At 38.9% G+C, this 19,804-nt stretch overlaps 1 protein-coding gene and 1 long non-coding RNA gene across 4 annotated transcripts; one reads left to right on the top strand and one right to left on the bottom strand.

Annotated features, from left to right (window-relative positions):
• Positions 1–2,100: 2,100 nt before the first annotated feature.
• LOC101165988 lies at positions 2,101–10,616 on the top strand. 3 transcript variants are annotated; one of them, XR_909733.3, is made up of 7 exons: positions 2,101–2,326; positions 3,717–3,841; positions 4,841–4,951; positions 5,023–5,078; positions 5,807–6,105; positions 6,908–6,965; positions 10,254–10,616. It is a non-coding gene; the product is annotated as an uncharacterized LOC101165988 (long non-coding RNA). The 3 variants fall into 3 exon arrangements; XR_909732.3 differs by having other exon boundaries at positions 2,102–2,326; positions 5,023–5,073; XR_177475.4 differs by lacking the exon at positions 5,023–5,078 and having other exon boundaries at positions 2,114–2,326.
• A 4,969-nt stretch (positions 10,617–15,585) lies between these two features.
• On the bottom strand, positions 15,586–17,539 carry LOC101166151 (claudin-23). Its single transcript, XM_004074862.4, has one exon. The coding sequence runs from the start codon at positions 17,452–17,454 to the stop codon at positions 16,585–16,587; it is 870 nt and encodes a 289-aa protein (XP_004074910.1). The 5' UTR covers positions 17,455–17,539; the 3' UTR covers positions 15,586–16,584.
• Positions 17,540–19,804: the final 2,265 nt, after the last annotated feature.

The following is a 19,804-nucleotide window of genomic DNA, read 5'->3' on the forward strand; positions in this document are numbered from 1 at the left end:
GAAGGGTGTCTTTCGATCATGGGAGGAAGCCAGAGAGTTTGGAGAAAACCCATGCATGGTAAGAATTGGGATTTGAACAGTGACCAGGTCAAAGACCCCTATAATAAATTTGGCTTAGAATACGTCTAAATGAAAAATTAAACAAAACTATGATAAATGGCAATTACAAAAAAAAAGCAAACTGTTTAAAAAAAAAAAAAAAAAAAAAGATGGCTGAAGACATAAGTAAATTAAAAATGGTAATGAAGAGAAGCCATGATTTAAATTCAAGGTAAAAGGTAGGTCCCAAGATTTTATTTAAAATCTACACTGTAGATGTAAGCAAAAGGTAATTTGTTCTTGTAATACATGAAAATTGAAAATTGCAACTCCCAACCATAAAGTAACACGTTATTTCTTCTTCTGTGAAACAAAATGACTTAAGTGATGCAGTAACCCTGACCTCCCAGACAGGTTTTTCAGCATCCTAAAAAAGACTCAGTCTGCAATACTTGTGCTATCCTATGCACTTTGACATTGGGAGTTGGGTCATCTAGACCCACTAGACAGTGCGCTGAACCTTTTTTCCTCAATGATTTGTGATCATCACTGGTGTCCATGGATTACATGAAATCTTTCCACCTTTATCCACCTTTGTCATGGTAGGGAGAACACGTCAATGTGAGGAAGGGGTCATCTAAGATGGCAAAAGGGATTTACAACCTGACTTATGTCTGCATACATAATTTTGTATTTCTAATGTTGACAATTCATTTCACTTAATATGCATTTGGTAACAAATTTTACTGTCAATATACATTATTTTTTAAGTTTTGACACTTGAAATTTAGTTTGTCTTGTTTCAGAACGGCCTTTATTGAAACTAAACACATTTGGATTGAATACTTGTTTTAGTTCCTTTTTTCTAGTTTTTGTCATTGTCTTTGTGTGATTTTACTTCCCATTTATGAGCTATACATGACTGAAATGACTGGTAATCAGATCTGCAAAGGAATTTACAAAATAAAACCAACTTTCAAACATCCTCAGAGGAATCCTCCACATCATTGACCTCCTCTGTGAACAGGGTCACTGTAATGGGATCTCCCAGGTCTGGCTCTTTGTTTAAAGCTGGGGGGTCCTGTGGTAGTGTATTCTGTGAACTTGAGTGGGGGGTCACAGATGTCCCCACTTAGGTGCAAAATCATCATTTTATCATTCTTTTTATCGTGATGTGTGTGTGTTTGGGGGGGGGGGGTGTTAAACAAGATCTTTGTCTTGTCGTTTTGTATTTAAATTTAATTATGTTTTTATGTAAAGCACTTTGAGTAGCATGAGTTGTAAAAGTGCTACACAAATAAAGTTTGATTTGATTTAAATATAATCTGCAAATATTTTAGACAACTGATCTGCATGATCGTGTTGATTTCTGAAAGAGTTATGTCTATTTTACATAATTATTTGCTACTTCATCTTTGTCATGTGATTTATTGATGCTTAAGGATTCTTAATGACCTGAAACTGTGTTGATAAGGCATAGATAAAAATAAAAAGTTATGAAGTAATTGTAATTAAAAATTGTTACGGTAGAACAGGGGTGGGATTATAAAAGTTCGCTTCCTTCCACTTCCTTTCAAGCAATCTTTGATTTAATGTCTAATTATCCTAAGTTGATACATCTTTGTATGACTGTATGAATGCTGATTGTATTGTTTTGGGTATTATTCTTGCTTTGATTGCTTGAAATAAACCACTTCAAATCAAATTTCAAATTTAAACTTTGTGCAGCAATGCAATTTGGTGTCTCTCACTAGTCCTTGTACCGTCTCCAGTTGGTGCAGAATGCTGCTGCACATTTGTTAACTGGAACGTGGAAGGCAGAGCATTTTACAGCAGTTCTGGCTTCTCTACACTGGTTGCCTGTCCATTTTAGAGTTTTTCAAATTCTATTGTTTTTAAATCTTTAAATGGACTGGCTCCGCCTTACCTCACCAAAACTTGTATTTTTGGTCTGTCATAAAAATTAAAGTTAAATCAAATCATATGCATTTGACCTGACAGGCAGCAGCTGCTTCCTGTAATCAACTTTAAAGGTTGCGTGTGAAGGTTCAGAAATCACATGCCTCCTGCTTTAAACAAGTTAGAAACTGTAGCATTTCTACAACTTTCCTGGAACTCAACTTAGGAGAACCAAACAAGCGAGTTTTGAGACTGGGCTTTTCTTTTTCCTGGAACCTATCGCAGATTAAGGCTAGTTATCAGAGTGGTTTATAGGCTGAGCGTGGAGCTGCTTGCTGCAGTTTCCTGTTTGAGAGTCTCAAATCAAGACCTAAGAACAAAAACGCACGTAAGTCACATTTGTTTATTTAAATATAGTGATAATTTATGAAAATCACGTAGAGCTTGATAGATTGCTTGAAAAGGAGTGGGAAGAAGCGATCTTAACCCTTGTGCTATCCTTGGGACTTTAACATTGGGAGTTGGGTCATGTAGACCCACTAGACAGTGCACTGAACCTTTTTTCTTCAATGATTTGTAATCTTCACTGGTGTCCATGGATTACATAAAATCTTTCCACCTTTGTCATGGTAGGGGAGAACACGTCAATGTAAGGGTGGGGTCATCTAAGATAGCACAAGGGTTATATTATCCTACCCCTACTGAGTTAATTCATTTTAGAGTTTGGCATAGTTTTCATTATCTGGTTCTGATCAGACAGATTCTTTTCAAGTTACAAAATCAAATGCTTACTGACGATTGATTATCTTCAGAAAACATTAATTTATGTTTTTTTTAAACCGTAACGTGAATCACAGACCATGTAACAGATATGTAAAACTCATTGATTATATTCAGAATACAATTTCTTTCAATCCAGATATTATTGCTGCACAGTGCAGATCAAGTTATCAAGTAACAAAATCGAGTGCTTATTGATTATCCTCAGAAAGAATTCTTACATCTTTTCAGTAAACATTAATGATTCACACTTTATGTAACCGATATGTAAGCATTGATTATCATTAGATAACTGCATCACATTAAACCAGAGATTATTGCTACGCATTGAGGATCAAGTAAAGAAAATCAATAGCTTATTGATTGTAATTAAAACATTTCAGGAAGTTCACAGTGCACAATGTAATACTCATTGATTGTAATTAAAAGAGCTTTGATTATTTCACTACAATCCAGTTCACACGTGTATTTGGAATTATTCAAACACCTTAGCTCTTCTTATCTTCATATCTTGAAATCAAAGCTTCTTTTTGCATTTTATTGAATTTTGGGATATTTGAACATTATTGAACATTGACCCAAGATTTTTGTCCCACACAACAGCGGACATGTAGCAGCTCTAACTGTCACCTGAAATTTCTCCTAAAACCTTTTGTGTTGTCATCTGCAAATCTGAGTTGCTCAGAGCCAAAACTTCAATTTCATTCTTTTTATTTTATTTAATTTCATTTACTCTTTTTTTTTCAATTTAGTTTTTTTTAATGTTCTTTTTGTTCTTTGCAGCATTTCAATTCTGGAATTTATTTGTTAATTACTTACAATTAAAATGACATGCAAAGCTTTTTTGATCGTTTAGCGATATCATTAAATGTAATAACAGAAAATGACTTTATTTCTTACTCTGATCATCTTTCAATCTATATAAAAAAAATTCCAGTGGTCTTTTAATCATGATTATTCCATTTATAACCAAAATCAAAAAACTTGTGTCATTTTAGGACATAGTTTCTGAAGAACAGCAGGAGCTCTCAGTTGTGGGTGGGACTGTCTCTTCCCTTCTCCGTTGCTTCAAGCAGACAGCCATTCACAACCCCAATCTAACATTACCGATGCAACAAAAAAGGTGAGCAATATTGGAGCTATCAAGGCCAGTGTTCAGTTTTTAGCCTGATGCCAGCTCAGACGAGGACTACAAAGTCGTACATGGATGTAGTTGTCTTAGTGGATGCGTCAGAGTGGAGCAGTACCGTGAGCTTGTGGCATACCCACTGTATTTTCTGTCACAAATACGCTCCAACTTTTCCAACTGTGTTTTTTGTCTCTTCCTATTTTACAAAGATTTGAATAATGAAATACTCAGAAATGCAATTTATAGCTAAACGTTCTTTATGTATGTCCTCAATCGTCAGAAAAATGCCACAAGAACATGTTAAACATGCCATTTTCATGGAAGTGGGTCTTTAAACATTTCCACCTCAGCGAGGATGAAGTTGCGACAACCACTGAGTAATGACAGTGATTTGTGATGTTTGTGTTTGGGCTGAGACAATTACAGCAACACAGCGGCATGTGTGTAACTGTAGAAGATACTGGAACACAGCAACCCACTTCTCTTTCTCAACACTTCCGTAGAAGTTGCATAACAGATGTTTAACTCACATGTTCACAGACATGTTTGTGTGGTCAGGTCTTGCCAGGTGAGTCTCCCTCCGACTTGCCTGCTCTGCCCTCACATCCCCCTTTCTCATGTTTCAACCAAACACGCCTTCATTGTTGCACTCCATCAAAACACCCATCTAGAAAACATGACTCCTCCCTGTTAAATCTGACATGGGTTTGTCCCTTGTGTAACATGACACTAAATCCTGTTTCTGTGACAAAAATAATAGACAAACTCAACTTCCACCCAGCATGAACCAACTTTTAAAAAGTTTTATGGCATCTTAGCTTCATCATATGAAAAGCCTAATTGGCTCACACCTGTCGTATTTGGCGTGAACTGTGGTGTGTTAATGTGATGTAATGCAATCAGGAGGGGAGGAGGAAGTGAGTTTCAGTGTGTCTGGCAGGTATTCTTCCACTTCCCCACCTCCTGTGTTTCTCATTCTCTTGCTGCAAGCAGCAGAAAACTTCCAAAAAGCTTTTTCTACTGGGACGCCTCGGCACGGCCAAGCTCACCTGAACTCCAGCAGAAACCTGATCTGCACAGGGAACCACTGAAAACTTTTCCCCAGTAAGTGTTTTGTATGTTGACCTGTTATATATGCGGCTCAGGTGTTTTACTTTAGAAACATCCATTTGCAGCTTTTATGGATTTTGTTGGCTGAGAGCCATGAACTTCAAACAGCCAGATGGGTAAGGTAAAGTATTTATTCACATTTTAATATACAAAGATCAGAAACCACTCAAATGCAGATATTGATACTCTTGTTACTGTTTAAGCTTTTCCAAAATTGTTCTTGCATAAAAGCTTTAATGCAGCATTTTGAACAGCAGTTAAGACGTTGTCTTTTTTTCATTTGCAAACATCTTTTTTGACTCATAACGTGGTTGAATAAATGTGACTTTTTGCCTATTTTAAAAAGAAAAACCCTCCAATATAACTGACTGTAAGGACTTTTTGAATGTTTTGTTTTTCTTTTGTTGCAGCAGTCTGGCTTTTGTCACTGTCATTTGAACAACATATTTAATAATAAAAGTTCTTGAGACAGGAAGCCACGTGCTGGATGAGTTTATCTGTTCCAGCATTCATCATTTCCTGTCATTTTTAAAAACAAATCAAAACCTTTTTTAATGAGTAGTTCATTCTCTGAGATCAAAGGACTTCTCAATGAGTTCCAACATGAGAGAAATTCTTAACTTTTCCAAACAAGTTTGAGCCACTACTAGTCATGGCTTTTAAAAAAAAAAGTGTTTTTGGCTCAGAGGCATTGAATAACATGTTTTCCAAGAGTGCTTAATGTTGACTCAGTTGTTAGTTAATGAAAACAATTATGTTCCTTTAAAAAAATGTTTAAAGCACACACCTCTCCTTGAATAAAATCAAAAGGAAGTTGGTTGCTTTGTCAATTCTCTTGTTGTGTTTCAGGGTGTTTCCCCTCCTGTAATGGAAACTTCCATACCTGTACATGCAAGAAGCATGGACTTAAGCCTGCCAACCTGCGGTGACACTCAGTGCAACAGCCACGGCAGCTGTGTGCCCCCTAAGGGAGGCGGCACCAATCTGGTGTGCGACTGTGACTTGGGCTACCGCGGCGAATTCTGTGATGACACTGTAAACGGGGATCTGAGTTTACCACTGACCATCAGTGTGGTGGTTGTCATTGTCGGACTGCTCATTCTGGCTTTCACTGTTGCCAAGTTGAGACAAAGACAAAAGCAAAATAGGTACGAAAACATTCCAGTGTCTTTTTTTTCCTTTCATTTTATTTAAGTATTTTTTGATTTAGTGGTTTTATTTGAACAAAACTTTGTGTTTGAGCATGCCTGTGTGTGTGCGCGCGTGTGTGTGTGGTTTGTGTGCGTGCATTAATTTTATTCCCATTTTAGATTCTGGGTGTGATGTTTTTCTCTTCCACTTTGAAACTTAGGTTTGCGCTTTCCTTTAGTCACCTTTGATGTACTGTATAAGCTGATGAGATTTTGTCCCAGCTTTGCACAGTGTAGCATCATGGACTTTCCTGAACTTGTGTTAGATCCCGATATCTTTCTGGTTTTAGTTCCAACTTGCTATAAAAAGTTTCACATCACGCCATTTTAGCTCCTTCTTACCAAAATAATCATAGAGCCTCACAACAAGTTGTCATCCATCACTGAGTAAATAAATTTAGTTTGGGATGTTGTAAATCGGCATTGCAAACCATTCTTACAAGTAGAAAAAAAAAAAAAAAAAAAAAAACTTTCAGTCTGTATTTATTGTGTAATAGACTACGCAATTATTTGTCTTCATTTTCCTTGATGGTTTTGGAATAGGACTGTTTTGAAGCAGAGGTCATATGTGCAACTGCTGTTATCGGCATATCGTTATTGGCATGTCTTCCTTGGCTCCACATTTCAAACCTCAAGTCACTGCGTTCATTCATTACATTTCTCTCTAAAGTGTTTTTTATGTAATTTTATTTTTTTGCACTGCAATGAAGGTAAGAAAGTTAACTGTCTTTGTGTGTGTGTGTGTGTGTGTGTTTTGTAGGAAACTTAAAGCAGCTGATATTTACTGTTAAGATCGCTAAACCTCAACTTAATCTGAGGTAAGTGTGACCAGTCCTGTTTCACTATGGAAATGAATTACAAAATGTAAACACAGAGAAACACAAGAGAGGCTCCATTCTTTAATGACGCACTCCGATGAAAATCATGTTTTTGGTGTTTTCAACATGTTCTTGTGGCATTTTTCTCATGATGGAGGACATAAAGAAAATTAACATAAAATTGCATTTCTGAATATTTATTTATTGAAATTGTGGTGAGACAGGAGCAGAATCAAAAATGCCGTTGGAAATTGCTTATAGATGTGACATAGACGCTACTACGGCAACCCACCCTCCCTGCTCCGCTTCCTAATGATGCATCCATTGTGGACGATTAGATCCATGTTCGCCTTTTTTTCCCTTGTCTGATCTGGCTCAAAACTGTACAGCTTGATAGCTCCAATATTGCTCGCCATTTTCGTTGCACCAGTCATGTTTGGTTGGGGATGTGAGGGGCTGTAAGCTAGCATGAGAGAGCATAAACAGATGAATGTCAGGACGTAAGAGCGGGCTTACTCTGTGCCATCAGTCTCATCCACAACTCAAGCTAATTTCTTATTTTTATTTTTCCTAAAACTACATGATTATAATTAAAAGACCATTTCAAAAAGGAAATGTTCCTGTTTGAAAGATCTATTCTAACATTACACTAATATATAGCTGGCTTTCTCTAAAACAAATGTTTTCTGTCATTGTTCCAGAACAAATACATAGATGTTTTTTTAAGCAAAAAGTACCAAATTTAAGAGCATAAATGAAATACTTCCCTCTTTTAGTTTCAATACTGAATTTCCTGAAAGCTCCGGGTCTGTGCCGTCTCATCTGCATTAGAATGAGCTTCATTTTCATAGAACCTTCCTGTAGGCTATTTGGGTGTCTCAAATGACATAAAGCTGCCTCACATCATGTTTGACTGACATGCCCACCTCAAAGAGACAGGAGCTCTAATTAAAGGGGAAAGTGAGACTGAGAATGTGCATTCTGGGTGATCCGGTGACAAATGATTGATCTAGGAACTAATGGTTTCCTTGATTTATTAGCGTCACTGAATAAGAGTTCTGGGTCACAATCCCTGTTGTGAGGCAAAACAACCCACATAGTTTCTCATGGTGGTGTTAGCCAAAGGCATGTACACACTGGACAGATCACCTTTGACATTATCCATGCTGAGAAGCAAAAAATGAAGCCTAAAGAGTGATGAGTGCCTAATGAGGCCTATTGACAACATTCCAAAAAGACATTTGGGTGGCAAATTATTCTTTGCAAATCTGAGCTCTGATGAGATAAAAAAAAATCAACTCATAAAAGGAAAGTTCATCCAAAATGTCAAAAATAAAATAAAAAGCTTTATACATTAAAAAAAATGCTTAAACTGTACTAACCTGTGTTTTAGGGGCTCTTTTGCAAAGTTTCCTTTTTTTTAACAACATTTTGTTTATCCTGCTTTTGGGTTAAATTGAGGAACATAAACTTTTGGCTTGGTGTTTGTGTGTTTCCATATATGTTGCCAAAGCTAAATGATTTGCAAAAGATATTCCCCAAGGTTTTACACCAGTTGCAATCTCTGATTCATTGGTCTCAAACTTGCTATGCTCAATGCACCATAGCCTGGAAAACTCTGAGCAAGAAGAAAAATCTGTAAAAAAAAACAAAACAAGCAGGATTCATGAGAAACTCATAAGATTTCATCAAAAACTGATGCTCAACTCTGGAGCCAGTTTACTTGCTGGACACTAACAAGTCAAAAGCTTTGTAACATCATAGACCCAGCTCTGGTTTTGCATTAAGGTGCATAATCTGTGCAACCAAAGCAAAAGAGCCCAAAGAAGAGGTTTGATTTGAAGAGAAATGCTTGTTAAAGATTATTTTGTGTCATTCCTATGTCATTTGAACAAAGAGATTCTTAAAAAAACTAGCCTCTGGAAATGTAGGTTGTTGTTTTTTTTTGTAAAGGGGTGCAGTTCTGGATCTGCTCAGATTCTTTACCTGTTGCAAGGTGTGGTTTTTATGGACTGTTTGCTTGACTCAGACGTGTATGTGCCTGAGCTTCAACGTAACTCAACACTCACGGCACATTTTTGCAAACAAAGGTTTTTTTTTTTTATTCATTGAAAGAAAACTTGATGTATCAGTCTGTAAAGGAAGAATTGTCTTTTGTCTGGCAGTACTTAGCCCTTCATCTGTTGAGATTTTTGCAGAATCATAAAAATTGGCAAGAGCTTAAATATTTATTTTAATAAAATTCTTCCCAGATAAAGCTGTAAAACAATTGTTGCTCTGTTTTTTGCTTAACTGTGTCTATTAAGAACAATTTACTGGTCACTGGTTTTCACTTAGATGCATGCAGGAACATCTCTGGTTTGAGAATACTACAAATGGGAACACGGGTGATCACAGCCCTAGAAAAGAGTCTAAAAATTCTTCAACATTTTTAGCTCAACTAAATATTTTTCCTTTATTTAAAGCTACGTTCACACCGGGCATTTGCCGTGCATTTAGCCCATTGTGTTCATACTGGACAAGCAGCAAGGGGTTTCTTCCTCTTTGGAATAGTCATAGTGTCTTCTTCCACTTTCGGCTTCTCCCATCAGGGGTCGCCACAGCGAACAAGTCGCATGGTAAATTTGGCAATGTTTTACGCCGGATGCCCTTCCTGACGCAACCTTCTCTAACCGGGCTTGGAACCGGCAGAGGTAGAGAAGGGAACAGGGAGCAGCCTGGAGTCGAACCCGGGTTTCACGGATGGAAGGCGCCGCAAACCAGCACGAGCTAAACTGGCTCCACTGGAATAGTCATAGTGTGAATTGTCGAAATGGTAAATTTCGCGATTTGGGCATGAAACAGATATGGTTCGATTCATTGCTAGCGTCCTTAAACCAAATCCATGTCACTACAGGGGCGGAGCTACAAGGGACAAGGGGCGGCACCCCTCCCAGGAAAATGTTTTGCCCCCCTCCACCCTCACCCAACTTGCCCCCAATTTTTGAGTCTATTAGTATCGTTATTAACAAAGATTAAGAAATCATCAACACAAGATTATTTAAGCAGTAGTAGAAGCTACTAGAACCTTTCATAGCTGCACATGAACACAAGAGTTTTGAACATGGAAGCTTGAAACATGCATTTACATAGACTTTTAATTAGAAAGTGATCACTTGAATGCATGTTGCCGAGAACGATGTGAACATAGCTTAAGGGTTGATGTTTTAAGTCGAATTTTATTTCTTTTTCTTTTTCTAAAGCATCTTTGTACCTGACATATGTCTCATACTGCTCTAACTTTTCCAGGAGTGTCTCAGTGCTTCATGGCTGACTTGACAAAGTGATGCATCATCCTGACTGACTGGGTCAGTGTGACACCTGCTCCTGCCTCCAACGTCTTTCTGTTCCTGCTGTTGAACTTTTACACAGAGCCCAATTTTTTTACAGAGAATGAAGATTCATAATAGAATAGAATAAAGTTGCTGATTTTTAGAAAGTTGTAAGAGGGACATTTATGAATTGTCTTTCAGCAAGAGTGAATTAGACAGGCATCTGTTAAGAAAATTTAGCGCAGAAAATGTTCCTTTGGGGTTAAAAAATACACAGTTAATTAGGATTTATGTAAAAAGAAAATATATATATATGTATATTAAAAATCTACTAATGTTTTACGGTTTCAGTTTCTTTGCCTTTGTGTTTTGATTCTCTTTTTGTTCCGGCATGTTTTCAGTTCAGTTTCCTGTTTTATTTTAAAAGTTTTCCTGTTATGTTGTTATTTTTAGTTTTACTTTTGGTCCCCATTTGCCCTCATTGTTTCCACCTAAATACGTATGTATTTAAGTCCTGTCTTTCCCTTCCTCCTGTGCTGCTCCATAGTTTTATGTCCCCTCTTTTTTTGTTTTGAGTGTCTCAAGTTTAGAGTTTTCTACCATCCTCAGCAGTGGTTTTGGTTTGTAGTTTTTGTTTAAGTTATTAAAGCCCCCGTTTGCCCTGAACCTCCTGCCTCCTCCTCCTCTCTGCGCCTGGGTGCTTCCCTGATTCTCCCTCGTGACATGTCTTCAGATTTTTTTTAACAAAATGTCATTTTAACTAAAAAAAAAAAAAAATTCAGAAACCGGAAGCTTAAAAATATTAAACACAAACTTCGGCCCTGTATGGACCGGTCCGTGAAAATATTGTGTGACATTAAACTAGTCTGTGGACTGAAAAAGCTTTGAGACCACTGATCTAGACATGGACTTGCAGGTTAAGCAACAGGAAAGATATGCTATAAGTTTATGTAAACATCTGCTTTTCTTTCAAAGAGCAGACTGCATGCTCACATTCATGGCGGGTTTTTTTTTTGGCACTACTGACGGAGAGCCTGTTGTCTTTTCTGATTTGAACTGATTTTTAACTCAAGCTGCTTCATCGGGTGCAATTTTCACAGTCTGCCTTGCAAATCATCAGAACCTCTTTCCTGGTTAGCTCCAACCTCAGCATCCTTTTACCAACAGACTGTTCCTCCTCTCTATGTGTCCAAACTATCACAATCTGCTTCCCTGCATTGATCCCCAAAACATCTAAAAGCTGTTCCACTGATGGATTCATCCATGATTCTGTCCATCCTGGTCACACCCAAATAGAATTTCACCTGCTCTCACTACAGATCATAATGTCATCTGCAAAGATGATGATCCACAGGGATTCCTGTCTAACCTCATTTGTCAGTCCGTCCATCACCAAAGAACCAAGGAGGTGCTCAAAGCTGATCTCTGGTGCAGTCCCATTTCCGCCTTGATCTCCTTTGTCACCCCAACAGAACATCTCACCACTGTCTTCCAGCTCTCATACATGTCCTGAACACCTCCAACATGTTTTTTCACAACGTACCGTACTAAAGTGGTTTATTCCTATCTCACAGATCAAAGATTTTGCGTAAGTATGGATACTTGCTCCTCAAACGTCTTTGACATCAACTGTGGAGTCCCCCAAGGTTCAATTTTAGGCCCACTACTTTTTAATCTATATATGCTGCCACTGGGGGATGTCATCAGGAGGCATGGCATTTGTTTTCATAGCTACGCTGATGACACTCAACTTTACATTGCTGTATCTCCTAAAGACGAAAAGTCGGTCAACACACTCTTAAAATGCATTTTAGACATCAAGTCATGGATGGCAGAGAACTTCCTACAGCTAAACCAGGACAAAACAGAGGTTTTAGTGATCGGTTCTGAAGACAAGAGAGAGATTGTTTTATCTAAACTAAAGAATTACAAAACTTTTCAGTGTGTGAGAAACCTGAGTGTTATTTTTGACTCTGAGATGAATTTCATCCTACAAATTAAAAATATCACAAAAACAGGATTTTATCATCTAAAAAATATAGCCAGAGTTCACCCATTTCTCTCTCTTGCCAGCACAGAGGTGCTAATGCATGCTTTTATTTCCAGCAGATTAGACTATTGTAATGCCCTGCTCTCTGGTCTTCCCAGAACAAGGATAGCAAACCTTCAACTGCTGCAAAATTCAGCAGCACGCGTGTTGACGAGGACCAGGGGGCGGGAACACATTACACCCATTTTAAAATCGCTGCATTGGCTCCCTGTGCGCTTCAGGATTGATTTTAAAGTTCTTTTATTGGTTTATAAATGTTTTTATGGTCTCAGGCCTTCATATTTATTTGACATGATTTGAAAGTATGAGCCCTCGCGGACCCTGAGGTCCTCTGATACCGGCCTTTTGGTTATCCTCCCAGAGAGCCTCAGGGCCGAAGAGACTGTTCATGTTTTTAGACCTACTTTTTTAATTTAGCCTTTAGTTGAATTTCAGGAATTTACTTGATACTTTAATTATTTGTTTTTTCTTTTTACTAGTTTGATATATGTATGTATATAAAGGGAGCCGGTTTAGCTCGTGCTAGTTTGCGGCGCCTTCCATCCGTGAAACCAGGGTTCAACTCCGGGCTGCTCCCTGTTCCCCTTTCTACCTCTGTGCTGGTCCCAAGCCCGGTTGCTTTGAGAAGGTTGTGTCAGGAAGGGCATCCGGTGTAAAACATTGCCAAGTTTACCATGCGACTTGTTCGCTGTGGTGACCCCTGATGGGAAAAAGGCAAAAGAGAAACATATGTGTATGTATATACATTTATTTATTTTATTTTAACTTTTTAATTTACACTTATCCTTTCATATATCTATTAAGGTTTATGTTATTATTTGTTTCTTGTTCATGTTTTAAATATATTTTAATTTTAATTTTATTCCTTTTACATTTTATTTGTAACTCCAGTGTTTTCCTCTGAGAGATCCTCTACATCAGTGTCTGACCCTTCTCAGTGAACAGGGTCACTGCAATGGGATCTCCCGGGTCTGAATCTTTTGATTGGATCTGGGGGGGTCCTGTGGTAGCGTACTCCGTGAACTTGGGTGGGGGGTCGCTAATGTGGACATGTCCCCAAAATATTGTTTCCCCACTTCATGACGAAGCCATGTCTCTACATTCCATCATTTTATCACTCTTTTTATCATGGTGTGCGAATGTGTATCTGTGTGTGTGTGTGTGTTTGGGGGGGGGGGTGTCGGCACTGTTTGTCTTGTCATATTGTTTTTAAATTTTATTGTATTTTATGCACAGCACTTTGAGTGACATTTATTGTTGTGAAAGTGCTATATAAAGAAAGGTTGATTTGATTTGATTTGATTTCTGCTACTCCACACTTCCTCATCCAATCCACCGTTCCTCCGTCCGTATCCTGTCATAGGCTTTCCCAAAATCTATGAAGACACAATGCCGTAACTTCTTATCCTCTATGTTCTTCTCCAGAAGTATCCTCAAAGCAACCTGAGTTTCTTTTTTTCTAAATGAAAACATACCGCTGCTCACACTCACTTCTGACCTCAGTCTAGCTACTCTCTCTAATAACTTCTTTGTGTGACTTATCAGTTTTAATCCTGTTGTTTCCACAATTTCACTTTTGACCTTGAAGATGGAAACCAATTAACATCTCCATTCCTCAGAGATCCTCTTTTCAAGATCTTGTCAAACAACTAAGTTTGAGGTACAATAGAAACTCTACTGCCATCTCTCCTAAACTCTTTCATACCTCCACACTTGCCATCATTACTGAGCTTTTCTACTTTCTGTTCCACAACAGCAACCTCTTGTGGCTGTGGTATAGTGTCAAAAATGTGTACTAGAGTAAAAAAACAGAAATTAATGAATCAATTAATCTGTTTTCTTGTTGCACTTCTGTTTGTCAGCACTTTTATGTTCCTTTATTTTACCTCTTGATTTATAGATTTTATAGATAGATGTGTAGTTTTGCTCATAAGCTTACATTGTGGAGGTCAGTTCTCACTCATTGCCTTCAATCTTAAGTTCTTATTTTGTTTTAGGGCAAAGACATGAAAACATAAACATGTATTAGCATATGATGAAAAGGACGGGAAGCCAGATCAAGCCAGGTAAAAAAAATAGTAAAAATACAAAGAGTACAAAGAATTAAATTAAACTAAAATTTTCCCTGAAGCAAACTCATTAGCTAAAACAACACACCTTACCATAGCTATGCAGATCACACTCAGACTGACTTGGAGTTTTCTTTAATGAGTTCTAACCTGGTCTCTAACAACACTCACTTTAACAGAAGAGGAAACAATTAATTGTAGGTAAGGGCACTTTCTTTGACCACCCAAAGAAAATGTGTGCACTGCAAAAACAGGTCAAAATTTATACCCCATTTGTAGATTTTCTTTAGTCATACTCCAGTCATCTTTTGATCTGTTGTAAAAGTCTTCCCATTGGTCTTTTAATTATGATTAGGCAGTTTTTAGGGAAATTCAAAAAACCTGTCATTTTCTAGGACATAGTTTCTGCAGAGTGACGGTAGTTCATCAGAAATTCGCCTCTGAGTTGTGGGTGGGGAGGAAGCCTGCCCCCCATTTCACATCATCTCTTTGTTTACACGCTCTCCCGCTAGCTTACAGCCCCTCACAACCCCAACTTAACATTACTGGTGCAACAAAAATGGCAATATTAGGGCAATCCAGCTATGAGCCAAATACCAGCTCAGACGAGGACAACAGAGAAGGTACGTGGATTTTTTGGTCTACGAGTGGATGCATCAGAGTGGAGTATAGGGAGCTTGTGGCTTACCATTGTAGGTCCTACGTTACGACTACAAGCTTCATTGGTAATTTTTTCGTCTGCTGCTACATTCACCATAATTTAATAAAGAAACACTCTGAAGCACAGTTTTTAGATGTTTTCTTTGTTAATGAGAAAATGCAACAAAAACATGTTAAAAACATGTAAGACAGAAAATAAGACTTTTTCTTCTTGACACTAGTGTCTTCTTTCTTTTTTAGGATTCAGTTTGTGCAGTGTAAACAACCATGCTTGACTCTAGAAAAGAAATCACGTATGTAGTACTATTATCAGTCTGAGAAATTTTGTGTAGAGCAACATTTAAACTGTTTCTAAATTTAAATTTCTGATGGATGACAGATAAAAAAAATAAGAGTGCATTGCACCTTCCTTTTTTGTTTTAGCTGTGCATGTTTACAGTGATCTCTGAACTATGCTATGGTCTGTGTTTATTCACTGTTCTGCCTTGTGAGTTTTTTTGTTTTTTTTTGCTGTAGTGTTTGTCAGTACATTTTGGTATAAATAAAGGTTGTATCCTCAAAAGTTTGAGCCTTAACAGCTGTTCAAAAGTGCCTTACTGGTGTTTAACAGGTACTGAAGGGAAACCGCATTTTCAGGAAGACTGCCGTTACAGACTAACAAGTTAGAATTCTTCATGTCTTTAGATGTTTAGGGAGAGTAATGTTGAAGGGCAGGATGCAGACACAACATAACCTCCCAAACCGGACAGACCACATTTCTGTATACTTAGGAGGTTTACCAAAGAGGGTAGGTGAAAGAAACAAGCATTGATATTACCAAGTACGTAATGCAACAATTCTCTAGGTTTGAAGCCCCCCCCCCCCAAATTGAGCTTGTAAACTAGACCTCAAAGTCCTAAACTCTACTCTCCTGTATGGGTTGACAATATGGAGTCATTCTTCCCACCAGACAATGGAAACATTCAAAATAAATCAATAACAACGATGATTTAACAAAGCCAGATAAAGTTCCAGTTTGGCACAGTTTCTTTAGATATTAAACTCAATAACGCACTGTGCTTTGTAAACCATTTATTAGGTTTGTTCACATAGCAGAGAGTGAAACCTTGATCACTTAGGAAAGCATCTTTCAGCAGGGATCTAGTTGTTGACTTAAAACTCTAAAGTGCATAAGAACACTGTCTGTACATTCAAAAAGAGGGAAAAGTAAAACATTTAAGGAGTTCCGTTATTACAAAAAAAGAAGTATACTGCCAAAAGAGTAGTGAAAAAAAAACACTTTTATTTCCTACAAATGTCACAATATTTGCTCTCACACATTCACCTGTTGTCTGTTAAACCTATTTTTATACTTTAAACGGAAATTAATAGTTAATAATCAAACACACTGGGCACAAGAATTCAGGATTTTAGTGTGTAATCTGTTGTTAGAAGGAAAATACTTAAACAGTCATTTATTAATAATTGTGGCAGTGAGGCTTTTGGACTTCCTTCTTTTGCGTAAAGTTCTGTGCGTCTTTGGAGGACCCTCATAGATCCGCGTCATAGGGTTTGCCGTTGAAGGAAGTGTTTCCTGAGCGCGCAGCGGGGCTCTTGGCCCTGGGGAAGGACACATCATCCTCCTCCGCCTCCATTGACCTGTTGGTGTAGGCGACGCTGCTGGGCGAGGTGCTCCGGGGTCGGCTGAGCCTCGGCACGTCCACGCGCCTCTCCGGCTCGCTCTGCTGGTCGCTGCGCCGGTTGGGACGGGGCACCACGTCTTTGAGGCGCCTCTCGCCCCGGTTCTTCCCTCCGCAGCAGCGGCATATGCCGATGAACATGACGATGCCCCCCAGGACTTCAAAGATGCCCCCGATGTAGCCCAGCACGATGCTGTAGCCCACCCGGATGTCTGTGGAGGTGGTGACCGAAGTTAGGTTCTTGAAAATGTGGTTGTACCAGGCGATGGGGATGATGGTCAGAACCCCGGAGCAGAAAATGAGGAGCCCCGCCAGGCCCGCCACCAACCAGTTGGGGTTTTCTCTCCAGCAGCGCACCCCCGGGATCGCCACGGCCAGACCGATCAGAGTCACTATAAGCGAGGCCACCATCATGCCCTGCGCGATCCCAATGATCTGATTTCCGAAGTACGTGGAGTCCGCCTGGCCGCACGGTCTGTTGGTGCTGGTGGCACTGCTGCTGGTCTCAGTGACCAAGCAGATGTCCCAGATGCCCTGCTGCATCACGGCGTCCGTCGGTCTGCCTGGGAGCTGGTGGAGGGTTCTCCAGTTTGGCGCCACGGTGGCGGTAAGGTCCAGGATCCATCCGCACGGAGCCATGACCATACCAAAGATCAGGATGCCCGGCGTGCGCTGCGACATCCGGACCCACTCCTCCCGGTTGCGTCTAAAGGCTTGCATGGTTGTCCCGATGCAGCGGCTCAGTGTCCGGACAGAATCTGACAGGAGCGAATGAGCTTTGACAGCCAACAGATGGTCCTAAATAAAAAACAAGTGCATGTGAAACTGGCTTTTGGGGCGGAGTCTTCCGTTCACCTGTCAGGTTCTGCTCCCAAATAGGACAGGTGCGGCGCAGGCTGCGCGCGCGGGAGGGGCCTTTTCCTCCCGGCGTCAAAGATACGGAAGAGGAGAGTTTCGATGGGGCTTTTTCTGATGCAAATGATAAGCGAGTTTCCAAACTTTCTTTGAATATTTAACTCTTTAAGTATCATCATTTTGTTTGTAAACACACACACATTAAACCTCATAAATGCAAGAAAGAGCACATATTTTTCAGTTAAAAAAAGAAGAAAAACAATTAATAAAACAAGAAACCAGGCCGCCTACTTCTCTGACAGCCTCCTATTGTTCACAAAAACTGGTTTATAATTACTTAAATCTTTATTTAGTGAAGGCTTTCATAAAAAGGCCAACCTATCTACAGATTAAACTATTTTTACATCTTTTGGAAAACCTTTAACCTGCAACAGTATCACAGATACTCATAAAAAGTAGATATTCTCTAAAAGGTTTTATGACAAGCGCTTATTTATTTACTTTTCCATTTAAAATGTCTTTATGTAAAGTATAACAAAACTTTTTGAGGGTTGAAGCCGATTGGGGTTTGGATTTGAAGATGCAGCGTGGCTGCGTTGGAACTGGGAAGAATGTAGTTCTGCAGGATCTGGTTGAGAACAATTTAAATACCTTTCTGCCCCACCGTCTTTTTTTTGCCAACTCATTTTCAGTTGTGTCTGATTTTCTCATTTTTTTTAAAGTTTGACTCCTAAGTTTATTTTCTCTGGTCTCTGGAGGCCCTCAAAGGTTAAGAAGAAGGTGGATTAGCCCCAAATCTTTTTGAACTCTTCTTACAAGGGATGTGCTTATTTAAGATGCTAAAAACAGTGTGACTCTCACTTTCTATTCATTCATCAGATGCTAAATGGAAAAAGATAAGAAATACATTTCCTGTTGTTTGTAAACACTACAAAAGTTGAGTTATATTTTTTGTTTTCAAGTCTACGTATTATGCTTATTCGTTATATTTTCGGGTAATTTTTCTTGACAGTGCAAAACCATCAAATGAGATATTGGTCATGCCACTGAGGACGTATTTGGAAAATGGCTGGTGTGCTATGAGGAAGGAAAAGCAGTGTAAGGAAGAATGACAGCCGACAAACCAGACACACACCTTGTTGTTGTTTTAAATTTTGCAAAAGAAAAGAGAGACCAGCTGGGGTGGAGATCATGTTTAAATGAGTCTTCCAGGTAACCCTGTGGTAAAACCCACTGGTGGTTTGTTTGATCATTTGCAAATGCTTTGAGGGCTGCAGGTAAAGAAAGAAAATTGTTTTCTTCGGTTTACACATTTTTTAAAGACTTTTAATTGGAACAAAAACTCGAGGCAGTTTCAGTCTCTGCTCTTGGGAGTGGATGTCTAGGCTGATTCCGATCCATCACAAACTGAAACTTGTTTAAAAGAACTGTCAAGAAAAATTGCTTAAGTTCTTAACGTTACATCTGAAGAAGTGAAAACATTTAAAGAGGAAACCCTCTATGAACAGTTAAGGCCAGCAAAGGCTTGTCTGACCTTAATGTCAAATTCCATTTTGGAAAAAAAATGGAGCTTTCAGTAAAAACCCTAACCCTTTATTAAGCACAGTGTTGGAAGTGTGATAGTTATGACTTGTTTTTTGACACGGGACATGAACACATTTGATTTGACAACAACATTCTTGGTACAGTAAGAATTGTAGGCAATCTATCCAACAGGTAAAACTTGAGGCAGAGTCACTGTGTTAAAATGAAATGAATGTGAATAAACTTGTTTAAATGAAACATTGCGTCTTCTTATAAAACACTTTTTTACTTTGACCAAGGCTCAAAGCGCTTTAGAGTCACAGTCCTATTCTCACACTCACACATTCCCACTGATGGAGGCTCCACTGCCATACTCGGCACCAATCTGTAACAATAGGAGCCACGTGGGGTTCTGGCCCAAGGACACTTCAATGCATGGGCAGACAGGACCGAAACCAAACCTGTGATCCTCCAAATATGAGTCAACCGCTCTACCTCTGTCACCACCGCCCCATAGTTTAAGGATGTCTTTGTCAGAGTTTAGACACTAAACCAACCTGAAGAACTCAAAACATGAATAAACTGAAGCAATGATCGACAGAATTCATCCAATTCCCCAACAAGGATATGAAGCACTAAAAAAGGAAGCCTGTGTTTTACACCCAACAAATACAAATAAAGAACTTTTGTT

Source organism: Oryzias latipes, chromosome 12 (assembly GCF_002234675.1).
Source record: "Oryzias latipes chromosome 12, ASM223467v1".
In the NCBI taxonomy this organism is placed as follows: domain Eukaryota; kingdom Metazoa; phylum Chordata; class Actinopteri; order Beloniformes; family Adrianichthyidae; genus Oryzias; species Oryzias latipes.

Coding starts and splice junctions, on each gene's coding strand:
- LOC101166151 (XM_004074862.4), bottom strand. CDS start 17,454: ATGCAAGCCTTTAGACGCAACCGGGAGGAGTGGGTCCGGATGTCGCAG.